Source organism: Mastomys coucha, unplaced genomic scaffold (genome assembly GCF_008632895.1).
Source record: "Mastomys coucha isolate ucsf_1 unplaced genomic scaffold, UCSF_Mcou_1 pScaffold16, whole genome shotgun sequence".
NCBI classification, from domain to species: Eukaryota; Metazoa; Chordata; class Mammalia; order Rodentia; family Muridae; genus Mastomys; species Mastomys coucha.
The window spans coordinates 70,501,913-70,514,379 of NW_022196898.1; the positions used below are offsets into that span (position 1 = coordinate 70,501,913).

Genomic DNA, 12,467 nt, shown 5'->3' on the forward strand with positions numbered 1-12,467 from the left:
GAGGGAGAGGGAGAGAAGAAGAAGGGAGGGGAGGGGAGGGGAGGGGAGGGGAGAGAGAGGAGAGGAGGAGAGGAGAGGAGAGGAAGAGAAGAGAAGAGAAGAGAAGAGAAGAGAAGAGAAGAGAAGAGAAAAGAAAAAAAGAAATTCCCAAGCAAGTGCTTTGTTTGTTTGGTGGGATAGGTGATTGTCATGCTCAAGCTTTGGAGAGAACCACCTTTAGTCTACATTGTAGACTCTACTCACACTGTCATGGAAACCAATCTTTATCCCTTACCTGTGCTTCCATTGGTGTGGCTAGAGAAATGGACACATAGTATCCTTAAGGGTTTTGTATGAATGAAATGTCCAATTCTTGGACCATTATCCGTACTTTGTTTACCGCTTGCCTTCCATCCATGGGATAGTTCCAGATTCATCTGTGAAATGAGTAAGACCAGAGAAGTATCAAAGCCAGACTGTTGGGATCCTCTGTGCCGAATATTGTTAGAAGTACAATCTCACGGTAGCAAGCCTCTCTCTTCTTTCACCTATCTGGAATCAAGTTATTCCCATGACTCAGTGTAAAAGGTGGAGGGGATCCTGTGATAAAGATTTCTAGTATACTGCAGTTTGTCATTGCTTGACAAAATCCTGGACGTGAGCAACAGAAAATGAGGACGTTTGTGTGGGCTTACATCTTCAGAGTTTGTACTATGTAATCAAGTTGCCTCCATTGCTTTGGGGGTCTGGAGTTAACACAGTGCATTACGGGAGAAGCCTCGCAGAGAAAGCTGCTTGTTCCATGACTGAAAGAGGAAAGAAGGCTTCAGAGTCAATCATTCTAGAGCATACCTCCAGTAATCTAATTGCGTCTGCTTCTAAAATATCCCACCTCCTCCCATGCGCTAGCTGGCTTTATATAAGCTTGAGCTAGAGTCATTTTGGAAGAGCGAACCTCAGTTGAAAAAATGCCTCCACCAGATTGGCATGTGGGCAAGCTATTGGTGCCTTTTCTTGATTGATACGGAAGGGCAGTGCCACCTTGGGACCCGTGCTATAAGAAGGTGGGCTTAGCAAGCAGTAAGGAGCACTCCGCCATGGCCTCTACATCAGTTCTTGCCACCAGGTTCCTACCTTGAGTTCTGTCCCTGTTTCCTTAGATGATGGACCAACCACAAACTGCAAAACAAAATAAACCTTTTCTACCCCCAGGTTGCTTTTGGTCATGGTGTTTTATGACAGCAATAGAAAATCAAAATAAGACAGCCCAATAGTGCTGGGCTGGTGGACAGACCTTTCACGGAAGGGCACCTACGCAAACATTCCAGACCCAGGCTTGAAATATTGAATATTTCAATAGTGAAGCAATAGTGAAAGGAAAAATAAAATAAATGAGATCTTCTGTTTCCATATAGAAAAGTTAAGAAAGCATTATGAATTACTGCTATCTTAATTCATGGTTTTATTTCATTTCCTTCTCTCTTTTTTTTTTTAAAGGCTGCTGTGGTACCATCTGCCCAAACCCTTAAAATTACCGACTTCAGCTTCAGTGACTTTGAGCTGTCTGATTTGGAAACAGCGCTCTGTACAATTCGGATGTTCACTGACCTCAACCTTGTTCAGAACTTCCAGATGAAACATGAGGTAGGAAGGCAGTGGTCTGTATGTGTGTGTGTGTGTGTGTGTGTGTGTGTGTTTATACTCATGGGTGTATAAGATGGAAAACTGGATCTGACTGCCAGCTTGTAATAGGGTTTTCAGTTTTACTGACTAACATATTGTTGCCTAAGATAAACCTTCAGTGGTTTTTGATTCCTGCCATGTATCAAGCACCAGGTTGGAGAATGCAGGAGGATCTTACTCAAAGCGATGGAAGTAGTGCTAAATCAGGTGGCACGGGATTCTGGGTGGAACACGGGATCAAGGGGAGGGTGGCCAGAGAAGCATCTGGAAAGCTGAGCAGCAGAACACATAGACCAGTCAGCCATCAAAGAACACTGGCTGCCCTCCTGGCACCAGGGGTGACTCACTGAAAAGCTCAAAGCAGGGAAGTAAAGATGTTATCACCAGGGTTGTGATTAGCAATGCAGAATGGACCAGAGCCATAGGTGCCTGTTGTGAGGCCAGACTCTTCAAACGAGGTCATCTCTCTGGAGCAGAAATGAGACCCAGTCTCCAAATACAGATTTCCTATCTAAACATTTACAAGTCTTCGAGGTTTTCTTTACTTAACATTACTTTTCATTCATAAAGTGAAAAGTGACTCAGTGTTCTGTGTGATTCCAACGATGAGTGGACCATGCTCACAAAGGCCTCACGGTATGGAAAGAAAACTAAGGGTAAATACAGCTAAGGTTAATAAGGTATCGTTTGTGTTCCCAGAGACCTGAGTCTAATTACTTTTTAAGTTTAACCAAAGTTTATGTTACTTTTTTTTTTTTAAAGATGAAAACCCAATAATACAAATAGGCTAACAATGGGTCAATCTTGTCTGGGAGTTAGTTAAGGGATGTCATGTTCAATCACTCCAACAAGCTCTTGTGAATGAATCCCACTCATAGTTGAAGAACCCACACCCGAGTGGAATAGAGATGTCATGGATGTCAATCATAGCTCTCTCAGTGATCAGCACAAATTCACTCTGGCAGTTTATCTCCACGGTCTCAGTTTCCACACCTCTTCAGGGTCCCGAGTTCAATTCCCAGCAACCACATGATGGCTCACAACCATTTGTCATGGTATCTGATGTCCTCTGTGTGTCTGAAGACAGCGACAGTATAGTTACATACATAAAATAAATAAATCTTTAAAAAAAAAATGTCTGCTTCATGAATGCAATAAGCTCACATCTACAGTTAGCAGCCCTACACTACACCCGGATCACAGTTTTACTAAAGACCTTGATCAGATCCATGTGTTCCTGGAGTGCCCACATCTGTAACTAACACTGACCTCCAAGGGCTTGGCTAGAACATGGGAGTGTGATTTTTTTGTGTGTGTGCAACTCTTGTTGTTGATTTTGCTTGGCTGATAGACAGCATTTGAGGACTGGGTCATACAGATTCTCACTTACTTTCGCTAGCAATCATTTCCTTGGGTTCTTACCCATAGGAAATTACTCCTCACCTACATTCCTTTTCTTTGTATATAACCCCTATCTGAATGTAAAAAGAAAAATAAATGATAATGTTAGTGTCTCTCAAAGAAATACTTGAATAAAGTAGCCAGGCAAGGCAGTTTCTTTTTTGCAAAAAAAAAAAAAAAGTGAAGCCCTGTGCCACAGACTAGGCCAGCAAGCACACCGGGGTAGGGTAGGATATGAACTTTGGTTTTATTCTAATGCAGATGGTGACTGTGTATTTTCCTCACTGGCCCGTTCTGGCCTTGCTGTCTGTGAGACTGGTTAGTTTTAAAAGAGTCAGTGCTAAGAAAATGAAGGAAAGGGACGGGCTGCTCCTGGCTATAGAGTTCCAGGAACTCAGGGACTTTTGTTTATCCCTTTGCATAAACAAAAGCTTTACCAGGTGGATGAGATCAATAGATTTCCAGGAAAATTGCCCACAAGATGGGAGATTAAAAGGTTTTAATTCCTTTACATAAAACTTAAACAAGGTGAAGGAGTTTTATCGAATGTGGGGCACTCCATGGGCTAAGTAACTTAGATGAAAATAAAACAAAAACACATTTGTTTACATTTGTTCTGGGCAACGTCAGTCTGGGCATTAGGATTATTATGGTTGAACTTCCTGCCCTACTGTCTAGTCATCTTTTATTTCAGGTTTTATTGTCAATATAACTTTAGATGGAGAAAATTAAAATTCCTTGCTACAGAGGATGCCCCTACCAAGACATCTCCCACTGAACAACAAACCTTCAGTATTAATTGGTGCTGGTGGCAGCCATTGCCTGTTACTGGTCTCTGAAACAGTCCAGTTTATTAGGATAACACACTTGTTGATTGTATTTCCACTTCTGTCCTTTCTGTTTCTGCCCCGCCTCCCCCCGGCCGGCTGCCCTTGCTTATTGTACCCCTGCCACTGTCCCTGCGGAACAGGTCCTTTCTGCAGTGTCTTAGTCACGTAGGAAAAGAATTTTTAAACAGATGTAGAAACTTGAGGATCCTTTTATTGGAGTTTGAGAGAAATTGCAGGGACAGTGAGTTGTGGATCTCAGCAGCTGCCAGGAACAGAGGGCGAGAGAGTGGGAGGTCCAGAGCCCACACAGGCTCGGCGAGTCTGTGAGCAGCTGCTGTGGTTGCAGGTTTTCAGAAAAAAACAAGAATGCCCGGTGACAGGGCAAGCAGGTCTAGGGTTTGGGTCAGCTTCGTTCTGAAAGAGGAGATAGGAAGAGGGGAAAGAAAATGTTATTCTCCTTGGCTTAGAGCGAGGCAGGATTCACCGTGAGTTCATGATTACGGCATCCGTGGCATGGCTTCTGAGGTCTCTGAGTCTCCCTTCTTAACCTGTGCTTAGGTGCTTCACCTTCCACCTCCTGGCAGTAGCTGTACTCTTGAGACCGTCTTTAAGACAGTCTCAGGCAGTCTTTGGCCTTCCTCAACGAGTGTTATCAGCTACCAAGCAAGCCTCTTTACCAAGAATTAACCTGAGCCCTGTTCAGATTCTAAGCAGGTTCTATGCAACAGTTTTCCTTCCCCTAGAGGCTCAGGAGGTGGGGTTTAATGTGTGCTAGGATGGAGGGGGCCATCCTCCAAAAACTCCAAGCCTCATATGTTTTATCAAATTCCTAACTTTAGGCCAATGATTCAATTGCAGAGTATGTCTACATAATTCAATAGCAACACCTTTACACTTTTGAACCAGTGAAAGATGTACACAGACACCGAATTTGCAGTCTTCCCGACTATTTTTCTTGCTGCTTCAATTAATCACAAGTAGTTTCTTGCATGATGCCAATGCGTATTCTCAAAACACATCCAATTAAACTTGTGGCTTTCATTTAAAATACTCCTGCTGCAGCTGATCTGTTATCTTCGCACTGGACTGTTCAAAAATGTCCGGCGTAAGGAGATGCTGGACTGAGATGTCGAGGCTCAGGGAGAACACACCCGCTGCAGGCACACAAAGGTCCTTACACTAGGGCAGCTCCCAGGGCCCAAAGCTCAGAGATCCCAAGGTTCTTTTGGGGGGAATTCCCTGTGAACTGAACTGAGAACCAGAAGAAGAGGTCGCCTGGAGAAAAGGGATCCGGCCGTGTCCCCTGTGATGGAGCAGTTTCTACCAACAGGGAGGAGGTTCCCTCTCAGCCCCCAGAGCCAGTCACAAAGATGGACACTTGCCATTCCTGTCCCGTGTACTCTTTCCAATCCTAAGGCAATGCTCTCTGAGTATGCGATATTCCCACAGACGCACTCAAGGAAAGCACACGCTTGTTTCTACAAAACCATAGTAAATCATTCAGATTTTTAAGAGAAGCAGACTGGGAACACAAGCAGAATCACCATGCTCAGATCATGAGTCCCTGGGGGTTTATTTAATATTCCCCTTAGAAGTTAAACCCAACTTGGAAGACTTGCTTGAACAATTCTGCTTTTTTCCTGCTTCCCATCTTTTAAAATAAAAAAAAAATTTTTTTCCCATATGGGTCCCAGGAGATTTATACAGTATCTTCAAATTTGGATTTCTTGGTAGCCAGGCACTAAGTGCGTTAGGCAGAACCTAAGTTATAAAGATCTAATGAAGAAGGCATTAAAATCTGGAATTCTAGCTTGTCCTGAGACTTGAGCTAGATACCTCAATCCCAGTCCAGCTTAGATCCTTGGACTAAATACCTTCACAAGTGTACCACACGAGAACATGGGAGAACTCATTCCCAAACATCCATGCACCTATGACTCTGGATTCTAACAATAACACAGGGGATTTTTGTTGTTGTTGTTGTTGTTTTGTTTTTTGTTTTTATAAAGGTCGTTGGTGTCCTACCTAAGACAAAGTACCTTTCTTTGAGATATTACCTATTTTTTCATCTAACTTGACTAGGTCGGCTTGGTAGGTTTTGGTTGAATTGGTAATGCTTGAATTCTGGCCCCGCCCTTTATGAACAACCACCAATCGCAGGTTGCCTGTTGGCTTCTTCCTCTGTAAATGATCAAATAGTTACGTGTGCCTCCCTCACACTTGTGGGGATTGAAGGTGAACACTGCAGGGGACCTGGAACTTAGAAACTTGGCAAATAACTGTCACTCCTTATGCCCACTTCCCACAGGTTCTTTGCAGATGGATTTTAAGTGTTAAGAAGAATTATCGGAAGAACGTTGCCTACCACAATTGGAGGCATGCCTTTAACACAGCCCAGTGCATGTTTGCTGCTCTGAAAGCCGGCAAGATTCAGGTATTTCACGGAGCCATTCGGATTCCCGCTCAGTGGATCTGACAGCGTATTTTTTCAAATTATTTTCAGTGTGCTCTTATAGTGATATATAATTTACCAAATTGTGACTCATGGCTGGTTGAAAATTAACACAGTACAGTAGTTGGCCACTAGCTTTCTTTCATTTGTAATAAAGGTTATGTAGTAAAATTCCCTAACGTCATGTTACATTTTAGTAATCCTTGGGCAAACAACTATTTCCATCAGAGGAAGAGAGTGAAAGAAAAACATTACACTTCTCATTTCACAGTCAACTGCTCCATAGTAGAATTACTCAAAAACCCCCAAATGCCATCATACATGAGCACATTGTCTGTTGGACTCTGTGTGGAAGGTTGTCACTTCTATAAATACTATTTCAGACAGGTTTTATTTCATGTGCCTTGGTTAGAGCCTGAGTAAAAGAAAGATCAGTGCAGAAAACACACACACACACACAAAGTATCCATTTCCAGCCAAATCCTGTTATATCTCTGTCCTTAGATTCCATCTTCAGAGGGAACTGGCTAGTTATTCTAAGTAATCGACACTAGGCATCTGCTACATAAGTCAAATTCAGAGCCTCCCAGTTTCAAAACATAAAATTTAAAAACATTATCCTCTGTCAAATATCTTACTTGCATAGGTTATATATTTTAAGTGGCTGGTTTTAAAAGAAGTGACTGGGCTTGGGTTCGGCTTAGTGACTGAACACTGGGATACTATGTGTAAAGGCTTGGATTTGATTGCAGAGCTACTGTCTAAGAAGCCATGCAAAATAACACAGCAGCTGTTTTACTCTACAGAAAGATTTCTAAGAAAAAGATAAGCTTACCTTGGGTTGACCGTGAGTCTTAGGATTACCACCTGAGAAAGCTGCCTGTGCTTTTCATGATGAAGAACGACGTGACAGTTTTCACACATGCACCAGAGCTCACAGTGCCGGGCATTCCCATATGATAGAGTAATGTGGTAATTTAACTTGTATTTCATACATTGTGTCACTGACAACGAGCATAGTACCGTAAATAATATAAATGACAAGTACTCAAAAATAACCGATATGTAGGCTTGGAATATATTAGGCAAGTCTTGAAAACCATTTTTCTAGTAATTCTATTTCTACTATATTATTTAACAGTCACATTGGCTCGGTTACTTAATATAGCAGCCTATCACAGGGAGTAAAAAATGATTACAGAAAACATATTAAAGTGTGTTACAGTCATTCCACATATGTGAACATAAGATTCATGGCACTAACTATGAGTGGGTAGAGTGTTCATTTTCATTTTTTTTTTAACTTAAAAAAATTATGTAGTGCTAGGATGTGTTGGTGTGCACATGTGTCATGGCCCAGCTGTAGAGGTCACACAGAGGACAACCTCAGGAGGTGGGTCTGCCCTGCCTCTGTCCGTTACCAGACCTGACCTTACGTTGCCAAGTTTGCATGTATAGCAAACACTTTTATCCACTGCACCAGCGTTTCAGTTTTTTTCTATTGTTCAGTGACATTTGTAGTAGCTCCTTGTAAATGACAACATGGCAATGACAAATTCTCCTGTAGAGTAGAATTTCTGGAGAGCACTCTGTAGCCACACACGAGTACAGGAACGAACACTGAGAAGTCGTAGGAGCATACCTCCACCCGAGCTTTATCTCTCTCTTTCCTTCAATGCCTTTGCACACAGAACAAGTTGACGGATCTGGAGATCCTTGCTTTGCTGATCGCTGCTCTAAGCCATGATTTGGATCATCGTGGTGTGAACAACTCATACATACAGCGGTAAGATGGCTAGCCGAGAAAACAAGAAAGTGTTTCCTCTGCATTACTGAACTGTACTTTTTAAAGTTAGAGCTATGGGGGGGAAAAAGGTACAAAGAATACTTTGGCTAAGTTTCTTTACATAGTCTGGCTACGTCTAAGGAAAATGGGAAATTGATGCAGGTGTCATACCGTACTGATCACATTTCAGGCCTGAAGTTCAAACAGTATTTCTGCTGAGACTCTTATTACATGATCATTGTGAGGTTTGATTTAGTTTGTGTGCACCCAGCTTTTAATCCCAATATTAAGGTGGCAGAGGCAGAGATATCTCTGTGAGTTCAAGGCTAGCCTGGTCTACAGAGTTAGTTTTAAGACAGCCAGAGCTACACAGAGAAACCATGTCTTGGAAAAAAAAAAACAAAAGAAGAAGAAAGGAAGGAAGGAAGAAAGGAAGGAAGGAAGGAAGAAAGAAAAGAAGGAAGGAAGGAAAGAGAGAAAGAAAACCATGAAGAATAGTCCAGAAGGGGTAGGATTTTTACTGTGAAGTGGAAAAGACAGTATTTGAAAAAGTTTTTACCTTGGCCCTGCTTGCTTGTGATTCTCAGTAGATGAAGGTTCTCAGTTTTAGTAAGGGTATATATCACATATTACACGTTCTGTGGTCAGGCTGTCGCTCTGCCAGAATTCCTGTGTAGCCTGGAGCAAGGAAGCAATTTCCCTACACCTTAATTTTCTTTAAAATGGAAAGAATGACATGCCCATATCACAAGGTTGGCATGTGTTTTCAGAGGCCACAAGTGTCACCATGCAGAGGAAGGTTTGTCATATACTGTGTTGAATTCTAGCGACAGTTACTAGAAATGGTTGTGTCGAGCATGACACTCTCACTGGCAGATCTTAAGAGTAAGGCTCTAACCTCTGGGACCACACTTAAGCAGCATCTTGTGATGACAACTGAGCTAATGAGACTGACAGGGCTTCTCATCAAATCACTGAGCTCCTGTTGCAGTCTGGTTGACTTCTTGACGCAACTTGATTGAACAGTCTACGTTTTAGCGGCAGAATCTGTTACTGCTGAGTGCCTTTGGAAGTGTACTAGTCACCTGACTGATCACTCCCAAATGGAAACCCCAAGTATTTCCGGGATGTTTGTGAAAGCTTTCTAATCGTGGCCCGTTACCTGATAAACAGAAGATGTAGTGTAAGAAGAATTGCAAGGATGTACAACCATGTCCTGTGCAAGTAACAAGACAGAAGAGTCTTGCCTGCTGCAGACTGGCTGTTTCCACTTGAAAACCTAGAGATCTGGAGAAGTAACTTGGTGGCATGTCCTTCGTCAGTGTGCCTTATATGACGGAGATCCAGAGTGTCACATGAACAGTACTGATGAAAGGGAGGTGGCGAGAGGAGAAGAGCCACGGTGTTCCACAGGAGTGACCCATACATGTCAGCCCATACACACATGTGGCTATCCCCCACTCCTGCCTAGCTCAGAAAGGAACAGCATGTTATTAGTACATATACCACAATATACCGTTATTTTTTTGTAGAAATTGCTCTCATGTTGCTCTATATAAGTGAAAAATAAGAAAAAAAAACGCAACTCTATTCTCATTTCTTTAAAAAATAGTTACTGTAAACAGTTTGGTTTTTTTTTTATATAAATCTATTAAATTTTGTTAGACTAAAAAAATTTGCCCAGAAGACGGTCTGGAGAGATAGCATCATCTCTGTAGGTAAAGATCCCTGGGGTGGGGGGTGGGGCGGGGGCATGTGGATTGTAGAATTTTACTTTCTTACACACAAAGTAGTAACTCTTGAAAAATCTAAAGTGGTTCAGAGACTTTTATTTCTCACCGAGTCGTCACTGTGCTTTGAGTACAGGAAAACTGGACTTTTCCTTTCCTGGCTGGTAATGACCGGTACTTAAAGTTGGACTGGTAAGTAGGACACTTAAAGTGTCAAGCGAACACTTGAGGTGGAAAGGTCCTGTAAGCATCCCACACAAAGTTATTTCTTCTAAAGGGGCATACAGTACCAGTTCCCACAAGATGTCCAAAGTGACACATAATAAAAAATACAGAAAGAAGGTACACAAACAAGAGCAGTTAGTCAGAGAGAAGGAAATATTCACTGGCAAACCGAAATCGTCGTCCTCCTTCTTAAACGACTTTGGGGAAGCTGCTTGGAGGTAAGGCTTTCCTTGGGTAGGAGTCTATCCCCTTGGACCACCGTCGGTTTCCTTGCTCCCTTCCTTCATTAGGAAGGCTGAGATCGCCAGGGAAATCCCACTGGTATCCTGTGATCTGTGTAAGGGCACAGCTTCCACGTACTTTTCTTGATGGGAGGGAAGGAGGAATTCTCTCGGACGTATATGAACTGTGAACATGAGCGCTGGTATAGACTGTGGTTGCAGTTTGGTGGATAGAGTGCTTACATAAGCATACATGGAGCTCTGGGTTTGACCCTTCGCACCATATAAACTAGCCTTGGTGATCCACTCAGGAGATAAAGGCAGGGTGGTCAGATGATGCTCAAGGTTAACCTCAGTTACATAGCATGTGTGGGGCCAGCCTGAGCTACATGAGGTTCTGCCTCAAAACAATAAAAACAAAATGAATGGGTGATTAGAACACAGTAGCTAAAGTACAAACATTCACCCTTTTTAATGTTATAAATCTTGTATTGCATAGAGAAAGTTTCTGTATCAAACCTGTGGTTGATGTCACAGGATTTGCATGTGCGTTTATTTGCTTAGTTTCAAGTCCAATGATAATAAAATGATTCACCAGAAATTATGCTACATGGTGGGCTTATGCGTAATGAATAATTGCTAGAGCTTTGGTTCTTTGCTAGTGACATATACAGTGTAGCTCCTGACCCTTGAAATGACAGTGACAGAAGTTATCTACCAAGTCCTGAGTCATTGGATGCCGTGGACTTCAAGTATCCAGAAGAGATACTAAGAGATTGGCTAAGCAGAGTATAGTCCATCTCCACTATCCATAGAGAAAATGAGACTAAACCTAGATGCTGAAAAGGGGGTGGGTTTTCAGAAAAAGTACAAAGACGTTCCAGGATGCTGTAAGGTGGGTACTTCACAGAACATTAGTGGTAGGCCAGCATGAAAATGGACAAACAGGAGGAGCCACAGATCCCTTCCAGGGAGGGGTGCGACACTAAGCAGCATGGAGTAAAACTGATAGGATTTTTAAAGAGGAGCTGTTGCCACAGGCAATAAGAACATTTCCCAGGAAGAATTCACAGCATGAGCCACAATGACAAATAGGTTGAGATTAGAACCACAGAGCTCAATTAGAGAACTGCCTCAAGAAGCCAGTTACAAACTGACAGTCACAGAGAATAGAGGGGGAAGAGGCCAAAGGAAACATGCTAATTACCAAAGGGAAGGGAGCGATATGTACCAAGGGAGGAGAAAAAAAATATCACAACTTCTAGTCTGAAAAACTGGAACAGTGCTGAAGTGATGAGCGCGAAGGAGCAGGGTCATTGGTTACAAAGCGGTGGAGATTCCAACCCAGGGTCCTGCACACGTGACAGGCAGAGTCAAGAACACCATGGCAGTAGCCTAGGTGACAGCGCTGTTTGCCTCACAGGTCATGAACTTTGAATCAGTTTCTAAGGCTTTCTGTTTCTTGTACGTTTCCTAAAACCACTGTCCAAGAAAGAGCAAGGACTGTGCAAGACAGAGGAAAACGCAGAGAAAGTATGCCAGTCCAGTAGTGCTCACTGACGTCAGCGTGGGAATAGAATTCCACAGCGGCAGCGGTTTACATAGGACCTTCTGATGTGGCCTTAAATAGAGGCGACATGAATACATTGGTTTCGAGATTCCTTTTTTTTTTTTTAATAAACAGGAAATCTGAGACATTTTCACCCATTGCTTGATTCATGAATTTGTATTTTTAGAATGTAAGTAGAGACAAACACATTTTGGCATTTGTCTGCCTCAAAAGCCGAAAATCCTCTCTCTAATGTGAAGCACTTCTTTCTGCCTCACCTAAAAATGTGAAGAGCATTTGAAGTTCCAACTGGTTTGAGAGATACCTAGTTGCATTTCCTGGACCAGCTCCTAACAAGGTCAGTGCGTAGACACTGCGTAGGGCCCTGCGCCACCATCACAGTGCAAGGCAATGAGAGGAAATACTTGAACCCCAGGCCTGTCGTTCATATCATCATTGAGAGAGTGACACACTCTATCTGAAATTTGGTCACCTAAAAAACAAATACAGAAATGCTCATTTATAGCAGTCTCAGCCTACAGTAGATTTATAAGGTAGATTTATAAGGGTTCCTCTAAAACCCTAATTTGAGATAAAAAAAATTGGTGTAT

The 12,467-nt window shown here is 42.5% G+C and overlaps 1 protein-coding gene across 2 annotated transcripts in view; it reads left to right on the forward strand.

The window, feature by feature from the left end:
- The window catches only part of Pde5a (phosphodiesterase 5A), a 134,654-nt gene that overhangs the window by 92,806 nt on the left and 29,381 nt on the right, over positions 1 to 12,467 (forward strand). For both annotated transcript variants that reach the window (XM_031375340.1, XM_031375341.1), the window contains exons 12-14: positions 1,477 to 1,623; positions 6,202 to 6,327; positions 8,037 to 8,131. In XM_031375340.1, coding sequence (XP_031231200.1) covers positions 1,477 to 1,623; positions 6,202 to 6,327; positions 8,037 to 8,131 — 368 coding nt within the window. The remainder of the gene's footprint in view (positions 1 to 1,476; positions 1,624 to 6,201; positions 6,328 to 8,036; positions 8,132 to 12,467) is intronic.